The 23,240-nt window shown below is 39.8% G+C and overlaps 3 protein-coding genes across 16 annotated transcripts in view; 1 reads left to right on the top strand and 2 right to left on the bottom strand.

The window, feature by feature from the left end:
• Positions 1-1,240: 1,240 nt before the first annotated feature.
• On the top strand, positions 1,241-14,333 carry eva1c (eva-1 homolog C (C. elegans)). The gene is made up of 8 exons (XM_041801172.1): positions 1,241-1,689; positions 3,945-4,138; positions 4,387-4,510; positions 4,909-5,061; positions 8,383-8,526; positions 10,312-10,389; positions 10,471-10,575; positions 10,658-14,333. The coding sequence occupies exons 1-8, from the start codon at positions 1,575-1,577 to the stop codon at positions 11,038-11,040; spliced, it is 1,296 nt and encodes a 431-aa protein (XP_041657106.1). The 5' UTR covers positions 1,241-1,574; the 3' UTR covers positions 11,041-14,333.
• cfap298 (cilia and flagella associated protein 298) lies at positions 14,042-17,520 on the bottom strand. Of its 2 annotated transcripts, none has more exons than XM_041801175.1 (8): positions 17,390-17,520; positions 16,951-17,108; positions 16,452-16,619; positions 15,398-15,465; positions 15,156-15,314; positions 14,833-14,964; positions 14,627-14,722; positions 14,042-14,536 (listed from the first exon to the last, which is right to left on the bottom strand). In XM_041801175.1, the coding sequence occupies exons 2-8, from the start codon at positions 17,087-17,089 to the stop codon at positions 14,426-14,428; spliced, it is 873 nt and encodes a 290-aa protein (XP_041657109.1). In that variant the 5' UTR covers positions 17,090-17,108; positions 17,390-17,520; the 3' UTR covers positions 14,042-14,425. The 2 variants fall into 2 exon arrangements, with proteins under 2 accessions (XP_041657109.1, XP_041657107.1); XM_041801173.1 differs by having other exon boundaries at positions 16,951-17,111; positions 17,390-17,504.
• Positions 17,521-19,267: 1,747 nt separating this feature from the next.
• The window catches only part of synj1 (synaptojanin 1), a 38,212-nt gene continuing 34,239 nt past the window's right edge, over positions 19,268-23,240 (bottom strand). For 12 of the 13 annotated variants that reach the window (XM_041800510.1, XM_041800516.1, XM_041800514.1 and 9 more), the window contains one exon: positions 19,268-22,679. In XM_041800510.1, the coding sequence (XP_041656444.1) occupies positions 21,657-22,679 (1,023 nt within the window). In that variant the 3' untranslated portion in view covers positions 19,268-21,656. The remainder of the gene's footprint in view (positions 22,680-23,240) is intronic. The other variant, XM_041800522.1, reaches the window with a different exon arrangement.

Below are 23,240 nucleotides of genomic sequence, written 5' to 3'. Positions count from 1 at the left end.
TGTTAATTACGTAGCTAGCATAGGTAGCGATCGCAACGCCAACTACTGTGTAACCCCTTCTAAAATGGATCTTTACATAATTTAATCCTGGATTAGAACTCTGACCTTTTTCTCTGTTTTATAATGAATGAATGAATTAGTCTGTAATGTCTGCAAGACTTTTTTATAAATAAAGTTGATCTTTAAAAAATCTCAAACTGGAAATAAATTGTACAAATTACAGCACTTCCTTTCTGAAAGAGATGGTGTCTCAGCGATGTAGCCTACAGTCTGCAGCCAGACTGTCTAGTCCAGTTCTGATCAAACTGGCGCTATACTATCACTACTTCCAAGCTTATTGCTACACTGGAGGTAGCCATTACTACTGGCTTGCAGTACAACTAACTACACCCCTCCTGTAGCTACTGCCTCGTACTCAGAAGATGATGCTGATTGTTCCGAACCGTTTTTGGGTCCAGCACAAATCTTGTGGATTTGCAAGATGGGAGATAGGAGATTTGCAAGATGGATTTGCCTGATGATATATATGGAGTCTGGCAAAATCATGTACTATGCAAGGTTGTGCTTTATTGTCCCTTCAGCACACAGTGATTAAGCCATGGCAGCATCTCCCTGCAGCCACAGTAATGTTACATTAGTACACAACTGCACCTTAATACCAAGTTTCACTTTGGTAAACAAATACACCCTGACAGCTGAAGTCAAAACTCAACTGCACCACATGTTTACTTTTCCCTTTTTTCCTTTTCTATCCATTACAATGTCCTTTTTCCATGATTAAGTTCCTGTCATCATCTCCAGTCTACCCAAAGTTCCTTATTTTAAAGTTTGCAAATTTTGAAAAAAAAAAAAGGCCTCATCTCCTTCTCTAACAGCTACACTAGGCGACAGTCATGACTAAACTCCACAGAAAAATCTGTCTTCATGCTGATGGTTTTGTATGCTTTGGGGGTTATATAGAGGCACCATTAATTTCAGTTTTCATCTTACCAACTAAAAACCCCTCAGAGGGAGTTTGAAAAGACAACCCAAACACAAATAAACAAAACCAAGGTATCTTCAAGTAGTGAAAAAGCAAAGCCGTTTCCCATAATCCCTAAAGTAAACGTGTGCTTCATGGGTAAAAAAACATAAATGGACCTGGCAGTGCGTCATTCCATTGAGTGTAGCCCCCCTCTGTTCCCTTTAAAATAGTTTTATCAGCCACGCCCACCCCATAATTCCCACTCAGCTGTTACTGTAAGACGCTTTCAGTTTCCACATGCGTTTATTCATGAATCTACGGAGCTGAGCTGCAACAAAGTCCGACCGGAGAGTCACTCTGAGCCGGGTTAAATCCGCTCTTGTGTCACTTTTGAACAACTTGTTGCGCAGCTGCTTTTTCCAGCCTCCTCTGTGGTCCTTACTGCGATGAACAGGGTCTGTTTTGGGGAACTGTAAAGAAGATACATGGATGAAGCGGTACCTCAAGGAGACGGAGCTTGAATTATTTAACCTCGATGTCTCGGTTATTTTAAAGTCCTTCAGCTCCCAGTGAACTTTTAGTGTCTCTAATATGATCTCAGAGACGGGAGATGCGAGTCATGAACCGGACGCGTCCTTATCTCGGACTTGACTGGAGTCACAGCCTCTTCTACCTGACTTTACTGCTGTGGACCAGACGCATGAATGGACTGGCTGACTTTTCAAGTAAGATGATGGAAGTGGTAATAAAGATGTAGATGAGGCTGGGGGAGGACGAGGGCATGAATCTGAGTTTGTCCTTAGAAGCCCTCCAAGTGATTTTGTTTCTCATGCATTCTTTTAAGTGGTTTATTAATAGCTACAGTGAGGGAGAGAAACGTGTGTTAATATGGTGTGTGGTGTAGCTGATAAGGTTGGTGTAGTCTGCTTCTTCAGTGTGCTGATGTTCATGAAATTTCAGCAATTCATCAGATCCTTATTTTTGCACAACTTTTAACATAGCATGTGGACATAGTTTGGGGAGTGGAGTTGCCTCATGCAGTGGTTCTCAACTGGTGGGGTGGGACCCAGAAGTGGGTCACAAATCTGATTTCAGTGGCCTCACAGACCATTCTTGTGAGTCGCTGTCTCTATCAGAGACAGTAGCATATTTCAAAGTTTAGATTAAAAAAATCAACTTAATTCATAAACAAAATCTGGAAGTTACATTCATTAAATTAAGACATTACAAGCAGTACAGACTAAGCAACATTTAATAAATATAACAGAGAAAGGGTCAGAGGTCTAATCCAGGATTAAATTATGTATAGATCCATTTTAAAGGTAGTTACATGAACAGTAGCTCACTTTAGCTTCATTTGCCTAAGCTAATGCCAACATAGCATGCTAGCTACATTACTAATGTTATTACATAAGCCATCGTAGCTAAGTTAGGTTTGGCAATGTTGGCTTTAGCAATGTGGGCGTCAGCAACGTGGGCTTTAGCAAAAATATAATGTAGCCAGGTAGTTTATTTAATTGCTTTGTGAGTTAGCTTCATTTTTTTTCTGTTAGCTATATAACCTCGGTATCTGTATAGCTAAGCAGCTAACAGAGCTACATAAGCTACCTTAGCTTAGTTAGAATGTTTTCATGGAGATCAAACTTTTTCCTGTAAGCAGACTATTTACTTGGCTTTACTTCCAGTGGTGCTGCTATGTTGCAACCCAGGCTACCTTGTGCTGCTTTAAAAATGTATTAATTCCGCTGTCTATAATATCTTTTTTTTTTTTTTTAAATTAAATGTTTTGTTATCAGGTTTTGAAGGTCAGTTTTCTAACTTTAAACTCTTGGTAGCCAACCTTTACCTTAACCCATAGCCTGTCCCGAAACAGAAGTTTAATCTGATTTTATTTCAAAAGTTTTAGTGTGTGTTCCTGTTCTGACATGAATGGCCTGCAAGAGGGGTCATCAGAGATGTACAGTCTGAAGCCAGACCCTCTCAAAAAAATATGGCTAATGGAGTGCAAGTGGCCTAGTGGTTTAAGGTGCGCCCCATGTACTCAGTCAGCCTGGGTTCCAATTCTGTCCACTGTCCTTCTCTGTCAGTAGAGGCATAAAAGCCCAAAAATAAATCTTAAAAAAAAGAAATGTTGCTAAAAGTATATGATATACAGTATAGAGGCCCCAAAGAAACATACTGTACATGTATGTATTTTATTTTACTCATGTGACAGTGAGTCCATTTTGGTTATTTTCTCAAGCTCTTTTTATCTTATATTGGGTAGCAAAGTGGAGTTTTAGATATGAGGTGTATAGTATCATTGAACCAGCACAAATATCTTAATTCACTGGGCCTAAAAATTAAAAAGAAAATGAAGAAAATGGTTCTCCAAATCCCCTTTAAATAAATTCAATCACATCTGCATAACATTGCACACATTGCAAACACCTCAAAATGGGCCTTTTATTTAGGTGTAACTTTATCACATTTACACACAAGTAAACAGTGCTAAGCTGGCTGCCAGTTGGCAGAGTTTACCACCCAGGAAAAAAGGTCTGGCAGTCAGCACTTTGATGGAGGAGTTTTCCAAAGCAACTCGAGACAAGAGCTCATAAGAGGCCAAACAAACCTGCTGATTCCCACTGATACAGTGGGATTTTTTTAAACCCCTATTAAACAAATGTTGTAATTTAGTGCTTCAAAATTCAAATCCATTTTAACAACATTTTCTCTGCTTTTCCCCCAAACCCTGTAAAGTTAAGTAACTGTAGAACCTTTTTGGCCCTTCAAGGCAAAGCTTTGTCTAAGTGGTTGTATAGTAGTATGGTTAAGTGAAAACCATAGACTGTAGGAAATATATATGACATTGGTTTTGACAGTCTTACTCTTCATGATGAAAAAAACTGAAGATCATGACTAAAATCTTGTGAAATGCCCCTTTATACCACTGCATGTTTCCCTCTGCATTTCAGCCTAACTAGTGCCTCCTTTGTAACAGACTACCTGTCCAGGATCATCACCAGCCACTCTGCTCAGGCCTGTGACGGACAGCCTCTACGACTCCACTGCCCACGCCACTCCACCATCTCCATCCAGTCTGCGTTTTATGGGAGCGGAGAGGCACGGCTTTGCAGAGCAGACCCTCCACACAGAGCCCACAACTACAGCTGCTCTGCTTTTACTGCTCTACAGGTGCATTTCATAATGTGAAACACAGCACATTTTGTTCTTACTAGTCCTGTTGGGCAAAGGTAGATGCTTAGCAATTTTGGGAGATTTACTGGGGGAATTTTCTCTCTATATTTGTTTTTATTCTATAGTGAACTCACCACTCTGTTGCATTTGCCACATAGTTTGTGCTTCATCTTTTTTGCATCTGATTTGTTTTTCTTCAGCTGTAAGCTGATAAATGCTGAGTCTATCTGTTGTTTCCTGTACAGAAGCTGCTGTCAGAGTGTCAGAGTCACAGAGATTGTCAGCTGCCTGTCAACCACCTGCTGTTTGGGAAGGACCCCTGCCCTGGCAAGACCAAATACCTCCACGTGGACTACAAGTGTAAACCAAGTGAGCATTTACATACAATACGATATGATATGATGAGGTGTTGAAATATAACATGGAATGCTGCTTTAAATTGCAATATAGTCTTTTACAATATAAAAGCAATTTATTGTCCTGTAGGGGGAATTTATCCTGGACTCAAGAGCTGCACTTATTTAGCTGCCTCCACAGAAGCATACACGAAAGAAATAAACAAACAATCCACTAGTAAAGTGAGCAGCACATAGTAAAGAGCATTTTAGCACACAGGTTCAAGTCACAATTAGTGCAGTGCCACCTGATTCAACAGAAGTTAAACCAGTCTCTTTAAACTCCTCTTTGGCCCATAACCCCATCCCTGACTTTCCTGTTGACATCATCAGCATTAAAGCTCTATCCTGATTGTTTTTCACTTTATTCAGCTGAACACAAAAGACATGTGGTGTGTGATGGAGAGACCATGGTCCTACGCTGTAAGCCCCCCAAGGTTCTGATCATCTATGCAGCTGTCTATGGGAGAAGTCTGGGTCAGACTGACACCTGCCCCTCACAGTTGACCAGACCACCCCCGTTTGGTGAGTCAACGGAATAGACAGTGTTTTCATCATGTGGAATTTCACAGATGCTTTCCTCTACAGTGGGGAAACTGACTGTGTAGTAGGAGGGAATAGCTGAAAACATGAACATTTTCAATAATCTGATGATTTAGAAATTAATTCTGAAACCTCAGAATAATAGCTTTAACTGAGTAGAATATAACAGGACGAGAGCCTTGTCTGGAGAATTATGAGCAGTGGAGTAGTGTGAAATCACTCCCTATTGGTTGTTTTAATACACTGTCTGCACTGTAAACTGTGAAAATGTTTGTGCTGTATTTGCATGTTCAGGTAACTTGTGACAGTGAGCGAGCATGGACATTTACAGAACCCTCAAACTAAAGCAACCTATGGGAACTCACACAGACACCCATGCACCTTGGACAAATTGATGAATCTGTCAAGAGTTTTTAGTTCAATTCTTAAAATTTAATTGATTTTAACAGAAAACTGCGACATGTCAGCCTTGTAACTGGCAACCAATCTTGGGTGTACCCCGCTGCTCACCCACTGGCAGCTGAGATTGGCTCCAGCCCTTGCAACCCCAAACAGGATAAGGGGATAATGGATGGATGGATGGATGGGACAAACTGTCCTCTATAAGTCTCTGTCTTCCTCTAAGCCATGACACACAACCTTTCAGTGTGTGGTTCTTCCACAGAAATTTGCCACACTTGGCACTGACATTGAAAACAGTGCTATTCTTCCTGCACGCACATGCGTGTATGCTAATGCACGTTCCTGTGTGCATTTGCATGTGAGGATGAATCACAGCAATGAAAATGCCATGGGAATCAAAGAATCCCTGTTTCCCATACTTGTGCATGTGTGTGCACATAACACAGGAAAAAGAATTGAAAATCCTGTTTATTAAACCTTATGTCAAGGGAGATTAAAAATCGTAGTTTGCATGTAATTTAGTTTTCCAAATTTTGGTCAGAGTAAGTCACAATGTTTATTTAATCACAGGGTACAAAGATATTGTAATTACAATTCATTGGAAATCCAAACACTTTTTAAAAACTACCAGTCTCTACTTTTTATGAAGGCTGGGTAATGACCATTCACTCAAATGACTATAAAATCGCCAAGAGGGCCCTTCCAATTTATCATTTAATGCATGAAAACTCTTCATGCAGACAATGCCATGAGTAAAATTTAATGGTTTATGATTAAAAAAACATTGTGTTTAATGTAGCTGTAAACAGGGCTGCCCATAAAGTGTGTGTGTGGGTGGGGGGTTGGGGGGGGGGCTTTATAGGGCCCTTCAAAATTAGGGGCCAAGAGATAATCAACAAAATCATGGTCCATTGTAAAGTTAATCAGTGACATACATATTTTAACCTGAATAATGATACTCTTATCAAAGCAACAAAAATATTTTATTCATTTATGTATTCATGTTATAGTATAAATATAACCTTTTTCATATGTAAACCCCTTTTCTTAAAAACAGCATCACCTTTTTATGGGTGATGTTAACAATGTGGATTAGTACACTGAACAGGACTATTTGGAAAGTAATGTCAGACTTCAAAGCTAAGCCATAATGTGCACATAAGAAAATAATGAAGCCAAAAAAGCTGAGACAACTTTAATAGAATATAATTGCATTTACTTTTTTTTTTTTACAAAAATTATTGTAAAGTTATATGGATATTATAAGTTTCTGGATTTTTGTAAAGTATGATTTTAATTCTCTTTCCAAAATGTAATGGTTTGCACAGACTGTGGGGCTTTCTTGTAAATTTAAATGTATATATGATATGCCTGTAAATATGCTTGTTTTTAGCTTGGACCACAGGGAGACTAGCTATGCTCCAGGGTACAGCTAATGGGGATCCAAATTAAGTAAACAAATTGCAAAACATAGGTGAAAAGTGGCAAAAATTGGTTGAAACTGGTGAAGATTAAGATTAACCTGACACATCAGATGGATTTGTTTGGTACAGTGGTAGAACTGGGTTGTAAGTGGCAAAAAAGTGTCTAAACAGGTGCAGCAAACTGCAAAAATATGTTAACAGAGGTAAAAAGAAGTAAGAAAACGGGCAGAAAACATGTTGAAAAGTGGTTAAAAAGTAGCACCAACAAATAATTCTAACATCAGAACCCAGCTCCAAAATGAGGGAATTGTTAGCCATGCTGCTGATCCAACACACATACATCTAACCTGACACGCCAGATGGATTTGTTTCACACATCTATCTGGAAAACCTCTCCTACACAGCGTTTGGGAAAGGGCAGAGGCTTTGAAAAAACTCAGAGGGTGATTGGATGAACGTTCTGTCTGTCGCATCTTTACGGGCAAATCAGAGCAACAAAACGCATGACGTAGCAGCTACTGAGGAGTGAATCCATAGAGAACTGCATAACGCGAACCATGGCATCTGTAGACATGTCAGTATACAACTTTTGTCGTTTTTTTTTTAAAGAAAACAACTCAGTGCAGTTCTTTGTTCTTCTTTTAACGAAGAAATGTCGTCAAGTCCTGATAAAACTGACACTTTGGCAGCATCCACGCTAATGTCTTCTGCCATTTCTGCACTGGCCTCTTGTTGCTGCTTGCATACGTCACGACTCCGCCGCGCCCGCCCGAAAGCACTGCCCCTCATCACTGATTGGTCCTGTCACTTTCTAACCGAGCCCAAACGGTTCAGATGGTAGCTTTGCAAGATGGATTTGCCAGTGAGAAACACGGAAACCGGCGTATCCATCTGCTTTGCAAGGTTAACTTACATTGATATCATCAATAAAATCACAATGGGGGAGCACTCATTCTCTGGGTTTTTCAGGGCTCAGCCAGTTCTGTGGGCCTAGCTATGATAAAGGTAGACGTAACAAATGAGAAATAAAAACAGTGATGTACAGCAGTCTTTTCCCACAGATCGTGTTTTGATATCTCCAAGGCAGCAAAAGCACAGGTGTAACTAATTACATTAATAATGGCTGCATTCCATTTGTCTCTGCTCTAGCCATCATTAATGGTACTGGATACACCTGTTATTTTTCCTGGTATGAATGCTATGTCTGCTTTGAAAAGGGCATTTACAAATGGCCTTGTACAAGATTGCAATGTATCTCCCATCTGAACACCACAGCTCTAGAAGGAAGATGAACTGAGTTAGTTCACTGTTGCTATGATTGGAAAGGATGGTTGCTAGAGAAGTTGTTTTCTTAGTAGTTAAATTACAACCAAACTCATGCAAAACACTGAATCATTGGTTCCTTTTTTACAGCTGTATGAGCTCAGTCCCAGAGATGAATGAGTATTAAAGACAGGCTCTTTGCTTTTCCCTACAGAGTGCCTGAACCACGAGGCTGTACACTTGGTGTCCAGGTCCTGCTACAGCAAACAGAAGTGTACTGTTGCTGTCAGCAACCAGACCTTTCGGGACCCCTGCTTTCCAGGAACCAGGAAGTATCTCAGCGTGGTCTATTCTTGTGGTACGACTCTTTCTGCTTCCTCAGGTTTACATGGCATTAACAGTAGCTCACATCATGCCTGTTTTTGTGTTTGCCTTCATTAATTATGTGATAGATCAGTCAGTGAACATTTGTAGTTTCCTACTGTGTTATCTGCTGATCTCTGCCATCAGCTGTTCTTATCATATCAACCCCATGGGAAATGGTGGGGGAATAACAGCTCAGATTTGTGGGTTGAGCTTCACATCCTGGTACACTTCCTATGATTGGCACAGATGCCAGTGAGGTCATACAGCGGCATTGTTCATATATCAAAGTGTAGAAATCTGATGTCAGGCTGGGGTTGATAAAATTCTTCTGACTGGCACCATTGGCTCCATTTCACACAAAGCAGTCAGTGTTGGCCTTGTCCACCGTTTATCAGCACAATTGGAAAAAAGTATTTGTAATGTGAAAATGTCATCTATTGTGGGACAAGGTTTAGCAGAGGTTTGGATGTGGGGTGTGGTATGCTGATGACTAATCTAGATTCAGTGGGTCTGTCAGACTGTTGTTAATATGATCCTTGGATGGACCAGGTTTTCATATTATTTCATTTCAAAGTGGCTTAAAATAAAATAAAACCTGCTTTCAATGATGTTGTTAGACACCTCAGCCTTTTTCATGCATTCATGCCTGGAAAGAAAGCAAGACATGACTTAAAGTACGTTCCAGATTTTACCAGGGGTATATAAGGAAAAAAGGCCTTTAAAACTTGTGGCTGGGTGTTTTTGAAAATGGGGGACTTATAACATCATACTCTGTGCCAGTTTCCCCTCTGTTTAATTTCATTGCCATGCTTGTGCCAGCTTTATAATTGCGACATGCAGAGGAGCCTGAATGGAAGTTACTGCAGCTTCAAACAAAACTCCTTGGATGCAGATCCTGCTGCCAGCGTTTGCCTTTTAGGATAAGACCTGATTAAGGGGACAATTTTGAAAAACAAATTTTTATCATAGAGAAATGGTGAGAAATTTTGCATCTCATGGACATCATTGTTGTCTCTGAGTGAACTGCTTTGCCCGCACAATGAAGGACGGACTTCATTTGACACGGCATGCTCTTTACTGCACTGAAATGTATTTCTGTTTTCACATGGATGAAAATGTTTATAAGAACGCAGCATGTGTGGTCATAAAAATTATAAGAAATACCCATCTATGTGTTGACTTGGCCAAAGTTGAAAAATTCAACAGTTTGCATTCATACGTGCAGCTTACCCTGAAAAATGTTGAAGTCCATGTGTGCAAAGGACTCCACGTAAACACTTTGACCATGCAAGTGGCAAATGAAGGCATCGGCTGTAGAGCTCAAAGGATTGTATTGCAGTGAGTACAGCCATAACCTGGCTTCTGGCTGAAGTGATCTACCAGGGCTATTCCTGAACATTTTGAACCTTTGAGTCATTTACATTTCAAATTAAAAGAATGTATGTTATAGTTTCCTTTCTACAATGATTTCTATATATTAACAGACCTCTAACCATCTGAAGAAATACAAATGTATCATTATAGCGACAGAATATGTCAAATATTTTAAAAGTCTGTAACCATAACCAATCATGTGCTTCCATCTCCAATGTTTCAGTGTAATTTGAGATAGAAGTCTGCCAACTCAGTAGGCTGGGTAACCCAATTTACTAAAACTTTCATAGTTGATGTTTTGACATGAGAGAGCATTTATGTACTTTGACCCCTGAGACCCCTTAGACAGCACTGGAATGCCAGGTTCTTAGCCTGCAACTGACCTCTGTCTTTCTTCTAATAGTGCCACGGACTTTACTAAGGGAGGCAGACCCTTACATATTCAGCTCCACCTCATCTCCTACTGCCACCACACAGAAAGGTATCATGTCATTCGATATGTTTCAGCTTCAGGATTTTGGTTGCCTTTAAAGTTTTGCAGTTACTTGAATTTTCTCAACAGCTCCTCCTGCAGATCTGGAGGAACCTTCCTCCAAAGGGTCAAGAAGGCCTGAAAACTCAGGAGCTATGATGAGTAACTCTCTTCTCACCTATGCTTACATCAAAGGTAAAAATAATACACATTTAAGCACCCAGGAATAAACACCTAATCCATATTTTTAATTCTTCACTCTTTATTTCCTCCATAGAGCATCCAGAAACAGCTGCGCTGTTCTTCACCTCTAGTGTGTGTGTCGGCCTTCTCCTCACGTTACTGGCTGTGTCAGTGCGAGTGACCTGCAGAGGGCGCCAAATCAGAGATCACAGACTCACATCCAAGTCTGGTAACCAGGCAGCAAGATGTCAGGAGGATGATGAGGACGATGATGATGAGGATGATGATGAGGACGATGATGATAAAGACGGGACAGAAAGCTCTTTAATCTCAGCTACAGAAAGGAAGGCGATACACGACTGGGAGGAAGTGACGTATGTGAGCGAAGCGGCTGAACGTGCGGAGAGGATTGAGCGCAGAGAGATGATCATGCAGGAGATATGGATGAATTCTTATTTGAACGGCAGCTCATGTTAATCGCACCGTGACCTATGAATTCTGTTAACCACCTTCAGGAATTATTCAGTCTTCTACAGCAGCTCCAAGCTTTGGATTAACAAAAGATCAACTTTTTTGGCATTTAGAAGAATGTAATTTCACGTGAAACTGCAGTACTGGACATTTTAAAGGGTCAACCAGGATTAAAGCTAAAAAATGGGTGGTAAAGTATTTCCTGTAATTGTTCAGAAGTTGTATATACTCACACTGACCAATGAATAAGCTCAAAATGTAGGTTAAAAACTGTTTACTGCTCAGAACTTACTTGGCTGCATTGGTCATTTAGGGGAAGCCATTATATTACATTTGTATTGAATGTCAACTTTATTTGAATCATGAACTGACATCAAAGGCTTTGTAAAAGATGTCAGTATCTACCTTTTAAGGTCTACAGTAAGAACTGTCAGGAAGAGCTTCAAGGCTCAACGGGCAAGTAAAGGAAGTAAAATAACAGTTTGGATAATTATATATGATGTAAACATGGAGAATATGAAGAAGACAAGCAACCTCCAAAGTCATACAGATGATACCTGAGCTCTTGAGGCACAGAAATACATTGGTAGAAGAGCACCAAGGCTGTAAATTACAGTGCCTATAAAAAGTATTCACCCCTTGAATATTTTACCCTTTTTTCTGACTTGAAGGTGTGAATATTTAAGTAGTCCATTATTTAATTATTTTTGTTTAGTTTACATTATTAAGTAGAAATATGTTTTCACTTGACATTAAAGAGTTTTTTTTTATGAAATGTAAAAAGCCAAATTATATTGACCATGATTGATTTATAAAGTCAATAAAAGGGTTAAACACCCAAGGGGGTTAATATTTTTTATAGGAACAGACCATGGGCCCAGCACAGATTCGCCAGGATGCAAATTGAGTTAAGGGATCAACAAGCACAAAACCTGAAGTTACTGAAAGAATAAGCTGCTATTTGGAAGAAAAGGTGGAAAAATAAGTTGAGTTTGGATTTAAAAGCATCAAAGTTTGGCTCTTCAAGGTCTACATGGAAAATGGAAACAGCTTCCTTCTTTTCAATGCAAAACAAGATTAGGTTTAAACCTAGTGTATGGCTGACTGCAACTATCTGGGATGCCTGTTGAAATGCCAGACAGGGGAGAGGAGTAGCTCCGCCTACTCCCCCAAACAAGGTACCCACAGTGCTCCACCCTTAGATGTTGTTACTCTTCTGTTCATGTAACTCTGCACGGTTCTAAAAGTATAGTAAGTTAGTCAGGCAGTCACATACAGACCCATGTGTAGGGCTGACCCCTGCGGTCAGCCAAAACTAACTGGAAGTGTAGAATAAGACAGGAGTAAGATGGCAATTTATCATGCCTTAAAAGCTACAAACAGGGAAAATGCCATTCTTGCCATCCCTCTCTCACACACACATGAACGGCATTGCTGATAAACACAACTAGCAGCTAAATAATAACAAATATTACGTCTCATCTGGAGGTCTGGAATGTCCTATTTCCTGCACAATTATTCCCTTTTATCAAAGTCAGGTTTACCACTATGATCTGCTCCTCTCCTTAGTTGATACTCTGAATTCATCAGGGCCATTATACAAAGGCAGAAATTTTCATCATAGCATCAGACTGCTGCTTCAACTACAATCATGGATGAGACTGCAGCATTTTCCTTACGTCCTCCTTTGTCTCCTGATACACCCCTCTCTCCCACCAGACAGGTAAAATCACTGGCTGTGAGGGTCATGTGTGAAAAGGAATTTCAGAGGCGGGCTGTCCTTGCATGTGGCCTTAAATTTGTTGTCCTAAGGAACCACAGGCCCAGGCAGATTCAGTTCAATTTTTTTTTTTACTAGTTTAGAAAATAACTGGATCAGTACCAAGATTAAGAGGACAGGCTTAAAATGATTGTAACTGTATAAGACACTAATCCAGCTTGATTGATTTAGCAGGCAAGACTGTAAATGTGAAACAAAATCACTGCTAAAAAAATTAATTCATTTGTTAGAAAAGGTTTTGTAAACAGTAATATATCTGCAAAACTTATTTTTGTTGCTGACACTTTTGGAAATAAGCTTATAAGGGAAACGACCAGATGATATTTTTTAAATGAAATTTCATAAAAAATTTCCTCCTATTTCTCATAAAGTGGTTTCAAAGCAGCTCTATCAATGAATCTTATGAATAACCAGAAACCAAAGAATTTAACAAGGATCTTTTTTCATTATTTCACCTAAAATTTGTCACAAGGGACCATGAAACACTGTGGCATCTCCAATTCCCTGTGGTATTTTTTAACTACTGAGAGACAGTTATTTCTTTAAGTTGTTTAGATGTTATAGTTTACTGCTTTGACAAAAATGGACCCAAAAAGTGGTTTCCCTGTTGTAAAATTACATTGTTGGTATTGAAAATTGGAAGTCATTCATACCATGGGCCAATAGATACTTTCTCTCCCCACAACTGACACCTGTCTCTTGGAAAAAAATAGATGAAGAAAGCATACTAAAGGTGGATTTTGTCTTTGCATCAACATGTCCTTGCAAACAGGATGTTTTTTTGTTTGTTAAGGAAGTGTTCCTTGAAACCAGCCGCACCTCTCTGAATCACTGAATTGGCTCTGTTAATGTGTGCTCACATTTCAACCCTCAAGTGAATGAAACACTCACTCTGAACTCTACGGCTTCCTCATCCCTGCTGGGACCAGAGCTGGAACGGCCATCGACTTTGTGGAAACTTCCTGCTGCTTGAGCGCTGACTTTTAGAGGAGTGTGCGTGTCACTGATTGGAGACAAAGAGAGGAAAGGTGTAGCATCCTTGTCCCTGCACTCCAATGGATGTAACACTGTGTTCCAACTGAATCACTACCTCTGAGACTAAACTGAATGTCAACATGCCATTAATATAAAATGTATGAACATGATGTGAACAAGGGCTGCATTGGAAATCGTTCCGTATGCTTTATATTTGTGTTATTTTTAACGCACAACAAAAAGTATAACAAATGTAGATCAAACTTAAATTTAATTTTGCATTCACGGCTTCAACTAAGATGTACATTTTTAAAATAAAGAGTAAAAACATCTGTGATGGAACCCAGGAATCAGATTTAAGTTGAATAAATCAGAAATACCTAGTTAGTCTTATTTATCTGTCCAGAGATTTTCTTCATATTTCAGTGCAGAAAAAATGTGTGGAGGTTTAGTCTAGAAACAAGGCATATGAACACACTGGCTGTATATAATATTCCTTGCAAGAGCACCAATAAAACCAGCAGTAAAGATTTTTTTAAAATGATGAGAAGGCTTCTTGTCTCTGTTGTATGCTGGACTGTAAAGTACAACTTCAGAGCAGCAGTCAAAGGAAGAAATTCTAAGAGGATGTTTTTTTCATCTTGGTCCCCATCTGATGTTTGTGAGGCCTTGAAACTGTTTTTTGAGCGCCTGTCTGTCTGACCACTCTGAATCCAAGTAGCTGTCATCATCTGCCTCCTCCAGTTTCTAAAAAATGTACCAGAAAAAGCTACATTCAGTACAAGCAGTAATACAATTTTCAGGATATGCAACTGTTGCATTGAAATTTGGCTATACCTTGAGCTCCTCTTGCCTTCTGTAGAAATTCATCATCATCTGTTTATGCTGCTCATCAGTGACGAGGGGCTCTCTCGCTGGTGCCCCCTGTCCTTTCTAAGGGGAACAAAATTTTGAAAACATATTTTACATTTATTTTTAAAACCTTAAAACAATTCAATTGGCTACCCTTCAACACAAAAGTATACAGCTGATATGGCTCTCACCCTCTGGATTTTGACCACAAGTTTTGTCTTTTCATTTTTGCCAATATAGTCCTGCAGTTTTTTCCCTCTCTGCATCTCTTTGGCAGCCCACCAGAGCTGGCATTCGTCCTCCGTGATCACCTGCAGAGATGCCTGAAGTATGAAGACAGATGGAGAGGGCACATGCACAGGAGTGAAGGAGAATGAAAAAAGTAGAGTTAAAAAGTGAGGACAGCTTCACCTTCAAATGTACCAAACAATAACTACCGTAACATACGTATATCTTTATTGTTCACTACAACTAATTTCTTGGCCATAATAAGGAACTGAAGCCATGTTTTTACCTGTGTTCCTGTAAGATCTTCCTTGTCCTCAAACTCCATCCTGATGGGGTCGTGGGGAGGCAACCCCATGGGGTACACAATCATTACTGCCCCCCTCAGCTGATCCAGCGCTTCCTTAACCATCTCCATAGTGACACAAATGTTTGCTTGGACTTGTTTCTTAAAGAAAAATACAGATTTGATTATAAATATTGCAGTTAGGTGAACAAATATAACTGTTTAGTGTTTACACGTAGACTCACTTTTGATATTAGTGCCTTTGCTTCTTCCACTGTCTTCATCAACACCTCTTTCATTTTATCATTTGGAGCTGGAGGAGGACAAAGTGAAGACATCTTTATCAGGAGTCCCCATTTTTAATTGACATGCATGCTATCTAATTTAGACTCACTGGCGACTTGACACATTTGCTATGTTAAATGGTGTTTAAATCATGTAGAAATTCTAAGGCACACAACGAAATCCTGATCAGATGTATAAATGCCAACTCAGATATGGTAAATTTTGCAGTTTAATACAACAACCAAAACTCACTGTGGAAAAACGTCTCACCTCATACGCACATTTGCACAAATTAATGTCAACTTTCTTTAATTATATTATGTACCTCATGTAAATCTCCCCACATCTTGCATATTTTATACCTCTGATCATGTCTAGTCAGCATTCTTACACCCTTTGAGCATCTTGCAGCCATACTATCAGTGCACTCAGACTTGTATATACTAGAAAAAACACCTAACAATAGCTTGTACACATTTTCTTTAATATGTTTTCAGTATTATTTACTTTTTGTATTTAATATTTAATTTTTGTACACCGAAAGCAAAGCTAACCAGAGCTGAATTCCTTGTTGCGTAGGCATACTTGGCCAATACAGCTAACTCTGATAACACCTTAACTTCAGCCAGACTTATTGTGAAGAGGATGGTCTATAAAAGATCATTTTAGGCATGTGATTTTATGATAATTCTGTTGTTAAAATAAGTAGCTTAGAACCACATACTTTCACTGATTCCATGTATTTTACAACAAAATGTTATGTTATTTTTAATGGTTGATGGAATTACATAGTACCCAAACTTTACAGAAACTACAATGCCTAATGTCTTTGTGCAATTTAGACAGTGTAACAGAAGTTCACCTGCAATGTTTGACAAGAAAGTTTTAGATTTTGTGTTCTTAGGACTTTTCCTTTTGATGCAGTGGTGTGAAAACAGGTGTCAATATTGTTTGGTTTTTACAAGTGTCATGTCAAAGTTTGAAAATCTGGTATCATGACAAAGCTAGTCTCACCATGTCCGTTCCTTCTCCCAAGTTCATCCCTCTTAAATACTGGCCCTCCACTGGGCACACATTTGTCTTCCCATTCATCTTTCAGTTTCAGTTCCACTATCTGCTCATCCGTAAGCCCCTGCATGTTTGGTGGGAGAGAAATGCCATGATCTGCGAGCTCAGGGATCTCTGAGGAACCATTAACATACAGACAGGTCAGTGTGAGTGCATGCTACTTGATTAAGAGCATGTCTTTTTATACACTAGACAAAAATACATGTATAACACTGAGAGTTTAAGAAAGCAGATGAAAAAAAAATTAGCATATACCAAAACGTATAGCTGCTTAATAAAGATATAATCCTCCTGTTCCGGTTTATCAGGGTTTGAAAATGAGTTGGCATATAGCTTATGTGAGTAACAGACACAGGCCTACAGCATAAGGTTAAAAGTAGCAGTAAAGCAGCAAGAGTGAGTGCAGCCTAACAACACTTCTCAAAATAATGTATGTCTTATCCACCTGAACATATTCTGTCCACTTTGAGTCTCCCGTTGTAAATGGCTGTTATTTGCTGGATCACCGTCACCAGAGGAGCGTCCACGGTGGTGTTAAAAAGAAACTGGCTGTCATCTCCTCTCTTCACATGCAGCTGCACCATGTTTGAAGAAGTTTATCACCTGCTTGCCCCGAAAAGAGAGCATGGAACAAAAATTACAGCTGCTTTTTTCCCAACAATAATCTCTCAACATAGAAAAGGGAGTCCGTGTTTCAAAGCAACGGTCAGGAGTCTTTAGGGCAACAATGTAACCATAGCAACAGTGGTGTGTATGGTGTGGACTCTTCCAGAACACTCAAGACTAGCTTGTCAAGCTAACTGACATTGCAAATTATTAAAATTAATGCACTTAAAATGCACATGATTCGTTTCTCCATAATGGCTAAATACGGTGATATTTACCTCTGAAGTGACACAACATTAGACGGTGAATACACTGCTCACACTGGCTTCATACTCTTTACAACCGCCAACATGGTTAGCTAAAAATACGATAAAGATACAACAAGGGGACGGCTTCTTCTTCTTTTGAGCATGCACAGGCAAACACTAGTACATTACTGCCCTCTAACGGTTCATTGTGGTTAACACAATAACTTGTACAGGAAGGGGCTGAGGATTGAGTGTTCTAACTCACCATCCTGTGTGGACAAAGAATAAGAGCAGGAGTTCCTAAAATTTTCAGCCTGTGGACCCCACAACTATAGCGCCATGTCCCGGGCATCCCCACCATCCCTGGAGGCGGTTAACAAAGCATTATCTACAAATTTGCATTTTAGGGAGTTTTTATACACACTTACATTTAAGCACAAATTTCAGTAGTGGAAAAAATATACCACTTAAAATTATTTAAATTTCTCTTGTATTTTTGGAAAGCATCCTGCAACCCCCCTTCAGTGTCTCTCAACCCCTTCTTTGTGAACCACTGAGAAAACATTTACCAGTATCCTCATTCGACCCAAGCTTTTGTTTGAAGTGAATTTTTAGTTTCTCCTGCTTATTTTGGATCAATAGGACCTGATGAGGCATAAATTCGAGGGAGCAATCATAAAAATCACATCATATTTCCAGAAGGCCCTGTTCCTGTAGTGTAGCTTTTTGACCATATGCTTTGGCTGTGCATCAGTAAGCTTGTATGGGGCCATTTAGTTGGTGAGAATGGGTGTCAGTCAGTAAGAGACGTGTGGTGTTTATTTTTTCTAAATACAGACCACAAGAACTGTTACAAGTCAAGTATGACCTAAATTTCCAGTAAAGTTTTGGAGGTCTTGGAAAAATTATTTTAAATGATCAGAGTTTGAAAACCAAAAAATCCTCCTAATTTTCCAAAATTTCCAAGACATTATTAAAGAAATTTTGCAAAAATGCCTGAAAATTAAAATAAAACTGAAAAGAAACCCTAATTTCTGTGAAATGTTCTAAAAAGACCCCAAGGATTGAAATATAACACTTGTCAAAAATTGTTGACACTTCCAAGAAAATTCCACCCCAAACAACCAAATGACAAGTAAATTCCTACATAATTCCATGGAATTTAAGAAAAATTCAAAACAACACCCTCAGGAAAATATCAAGGGGAATTCCTCCACACACCCCTCCTCCCTCAATACTGCAACTCAGACTCTTCATATATACAAACATATCCTCAAAAATGTTGTGAAGTTCCTGAATTTCAAACCCTAAATTTCTGATCACATTGCAAATCAATTCTACCAAATTTCACTGGAAAATTAAAGAAATGCCCAAACAAATACCCCCAAACATCCAAATATATTCCCATCAAGTTTCTAATATTTTTCCAGGAGAAAATTTTACCAAAAAAATATTCTCAGGAATTCCCCCTACAACTTAATGCAAATAACTCCTATATAATTCTGGGAAAACATCTCTAAAAATTTGGTGTGGATGAACTTGACTGGCCTGCACAGAGTCCTGACCTCAACCTGATAGAACAACTTTGGGATGAATTAGAGCAGAGACTGAAAGCCAGACCTTCTTGTCCAACATCAGTGTGTGACCTCACAAATGCACTTGAAGAATGGTCAAAAATTCCCATAAACACACTCCTAAACCTTGTGGAAAGCCTTTCCAGAAGAGTTGAAGCTGTTACAGCTGCAAAGGGTGGACCGACGTCATATTAAACTCTATGGATTAAGAATGGGATATCAATTAAGTTCATATGCGAGTCAAGACAGGTGAGCGAATACTTTTGGCAATATAGTGTATATGAGGCATGGGAGATTTTTCCATAACATACAATTAAAGAGTACAAGCCAACAGTGAGGTAAACATACATTTATTTTTGCATACATACAACATAAACTGCTTCATACATAAATGTGCAGCCTGCTGTGCACTTAAAATATGGAACGTTGGATATTAACATGAATCGCAGCTTCATGTTTTCTCTTTAATACGTACAATATGTTCAACAACACAGACTCTTATTTACTATGGATTATAGCCATAAAAAGGGACACTGACCTCACAAAAGGAGCATTTGTTTTCCTATAAAATCTCAATCTGAACATGACACAAAGCGCTGGCTAGTCACCTACTGTTAATGCGGAACCAGTTATCTACTGCACACATTTGGATAACACAATAAATGCATTTGACAGATGACATCGACATGTAAGCAGAGGCAACCTTATACACTTGCTTACACAGATAGCTTCTGCTTTCAGTGCAGTGAATGACAACTACTTTATATGTCTATTATACTGTGTTTAATAAAGCGCAAAAGCATTAGTTATCATGGGTCAGATCCTCCATCAAATCCCTTAAAGATTTTTTTGTATAATTTCTGAAGCTTTTGGGGGAAGCGGTCTGATTTGACATCTTGCATGTGTCATGTAATAAAGGATTGTAGTCTCAATGATCCTTTAGCAAAACTATTGCTTGTCAACATTGACCCTGACAAGTTCAACTCGTCATCAGCAGTGTATGGTTGAAATTGAAATACTGACACATCACCTATGCACACACACCTCATGAAATCAGCTGGGTTCATTAACCATCCCTTAGGAGAAAACGGATATCGATCAGATCAATAAAGAAGAGTTTGACACCCAACACTCAAAATCACATTACTGTGTGGAATGTGCGCTCGGGAAAGAAACAGCAAACACTTGACTGGAAATGTGTATCTGGTGGTGCATTTGGTTCAAGCACAAAGTAAAGTTGAGTCTGTATATTCAGTCAGCGTAGTGACTAATCTTATGGTACTGCTACAGAGAAAAACTCAGGTACTGTTGAGAATAGAAACCTTGGGCAACAGCTCCACAGCTCTTTTAGGCTAGAGAGCAGAATTAAAAATTAGTTGTAAGTGAGTGAGTATAGTGGAACCTGGAAGCAAATACACTGTGTGATTTAAAAGAAAAGACTTCTTGATAAGGAATAAGTCCACTCTGAACTCTGTACACACACTCACATTCAAACACAAACACCACAACGGACAATATGCACCTCAAACACAACACATTACTTCTCACCACAGTATCAACAATAGATTATTTAGGGTGAATGTTCCTGGAAATTAAAAGCATGACTTCTGCATTAACAAAGTAAAAAAAAGTGCCCTTTCATTGTTCACTGATCCTGTTGTACTTGGGAGAATACACACGCACCCAGGAGCCACATTCTCTGAATTTACAATGTAAGAACGCTTAAATGCTTTGGATGAAAACAATATAAATGTTAAAGCCTCTCTCATCTGTTCAGTCTGCAGGTGCTTCTTTTGACGCTCAAGAACACAACCAACAAGCATCTCAGTGCATATCAGGTACTTTTTGCAAACCACTGATACAATCACACACGTTAAGCAGGAATTGTTCATACTGAAAACCCACATTTTATACATAATCACTATGTATAGGTCTTAATATAGAGCTACAAAATATATGATGCAAAGAGTAAAATCTCACGGATAAAATGACAGAACAAAAACCTCTTGGTTTAAGGAGATGAGCTGATATTGTAGAGTGTCAGACCTGCAGCAGTGAACAGTTGGACTGGCTGTGACGATGTCTGGTGAAGCAATGACAGAATGCCCGTGAAACAAATTACATTCATGATAAAAATCAAGTGCAGAACTCTTAAATTTGCACCCCTCAGACAAAAAAGAGCATTATCCTTGCAAGTCAAAGCAAAGATAAAAGTAAAACCTGCAGTGTTCAGCTGAGTACGTAGAGTGCTAACTCTCTGCTCAGACTATCCGGCTCTGACTTACAGATCAGTCAAAAGGTTGGATGTGATCTGCAGTGCTTCAGCCAGCGATTGCAAAGGTAACACTGAAAGCTGCACAGCCACACAGACATGTTTTGATATTGCACAAGTGGTTGCACACACGTTTTGTGCGTATACATGTACTTTTTATACATTGACTGGGTATATATACTGTGGACACAGACACATTTGCTGCCACAAATAAATCAGATGGATTGATATCAAAATAAGTTGACACATCAGGGCACAAGCAAACATCTGTGTTGGAACACACATGTAGGATTGTACACTTCTCATGTTACTGCTTGAACATTAATCCTCTGCTCAGAATGGGATTGGTCTATACTTCTTAAATACTGTCTCTTTTGTACATACACAAACATATACACATTTATCATAGATCTATACATATCTGGATATGCCCTTTATACACTAAGTTATCCTATCTTTCTGTGGACTCCCTGGAGAAGAAGCAGTCGTCATTGGGTCCCTCTGGGAGCTTTGGGTTAGTGGTTGCAGTCCTGGTAGGAATGGGAGGAGGGAGGTCTGGGAATACAGAGGTGGCTGAGGTTAACCAGTCGGGTTCTGAGTCGAACATGTAGCAGGGGGCTTGAGGCAGAGTCTGAGACCTGGAGGGGACAGCTGGGGCCTGTGGTGTTTTGTTTTTTATTGTGAAATCAAAATCCTCATCAAAAGTGACCCACTGCTTTTTCCCTGCAGGGGCAGGCAGTTGGTGACGAGGAGCGAGGGCAGGTGGAAGGGAAGAGGGTGGCGCCAGAGGCAAAGCGGGTGCAGCAGATGGGTCAGGATGGAGGGGGCGCAGCAGAGAGGGAGGTATAGGATCTGAAGTGGGTGTTGGCCCGAACAGGGACATGGTCCTTTGGAGCTGGGAGATGGGTGCAGGGGTAGGGGCTGGTGTTGGGATAAGAGGCTGAGTAAAGGCAGACATTGTCCTCTGAAGATTTTGAGTGGGGGCGGGACGTTGTGCACTAAAATCCGGTGTGAGCGACCGCTGCTGCTGCTGTACCAGAGGACCTGTGAATGGGTTGGTGCTACTGGGTCTGGCAGGAAGCGGGTCGGTCGGGAAGGCGCATGGGGAGGCACGGAGCGTTTCTTGCGAGCGGCTGCGAGATGGGATCGGTGGGGGTGGGAGCAGAGAGGAGGCAAAAGGTGATGGTGTGGAGAGAGAGGATGAGGATGATGAATCAAGGAATTGCAGGTCAGACAGAGCAGATGACTGGAGAGAGAAGGATGAAGGAAGAGTGTTGGAGGATGACTTGGAAGATGACTTAGAGGCAGGAATGGCAGGGGGTGCACGCAGAGAGGAGCCTCTGGTCAAGGACTGGGTGTTGTGCCAGGAGGAAGAGGACGTGGACGAGGCAGAGGAGAGGAAGTCAGGTGCAAGTGTGTCAAAGGGGTCGGCCTTCCATTGTGCTTCTCTTTGGATCCCATTCAGTCCATTAGTCTAAGGAGAAAAAATAATAAACTGTCACTTAGATGTCAAGAAAAATTATGTGTCCAAGTATCAGCCATGCACTTTTATTACTGTTTATCCAACTAATGATCCATGTTATTTTGTTATACAGTTTAAAGATACCCTTTGGAGCCTCCTAAAAAAAAGTTAAATATTCCTGTCCATCATTTCTTTACTAACCCCAGTGGCAGGCAGAGCAGTTCCAGAGCAGACTTTTAACTCCCTTCATCACTCCCTGCTAATCCGACCATCACTACTTCATGATTTTCCTTAATATGACTAATGACATTAATAAGGATAACATGAGCAGAAGTTGTTTGCAAAAGAAGACGTAGGGGTTATTTAAAAGGGTGTCTGAAATCAAACCAGCAACATGACAGCACCTCTCCTCTCAAAGTATGTATACTGAAATATGCAATTTTCTTGCTTGCAAGTTATTATTTCTTTTAGGCCACATCTACCTGGGACAACTAGCTATAATCAAGCATATTTACATCAGTCTTGTATTACATTAGCTTTTGAAGGGATATTTTATTTTCTTCTGTTGATCGG

Source organism: Cheilinus undulatus, linkage group 12 (assembly GCF_018320785.1).
Source record: "Cheilinus undulatus linkage group 12, ASM1832078v1, whole genome shotgun sequence".
NCBI classification, from domain to species: Eukaryota; Metazoa; Chordata; class Actinopteri; order Labriformes; family Labridae; genus Cheilinus; species Cheilinus undulatus.
The sequence above is the reverse complement of the archived record's forward strand: the minus strand, read 5'-3'. Positions and strand labels throughout refer to the sequence as shown.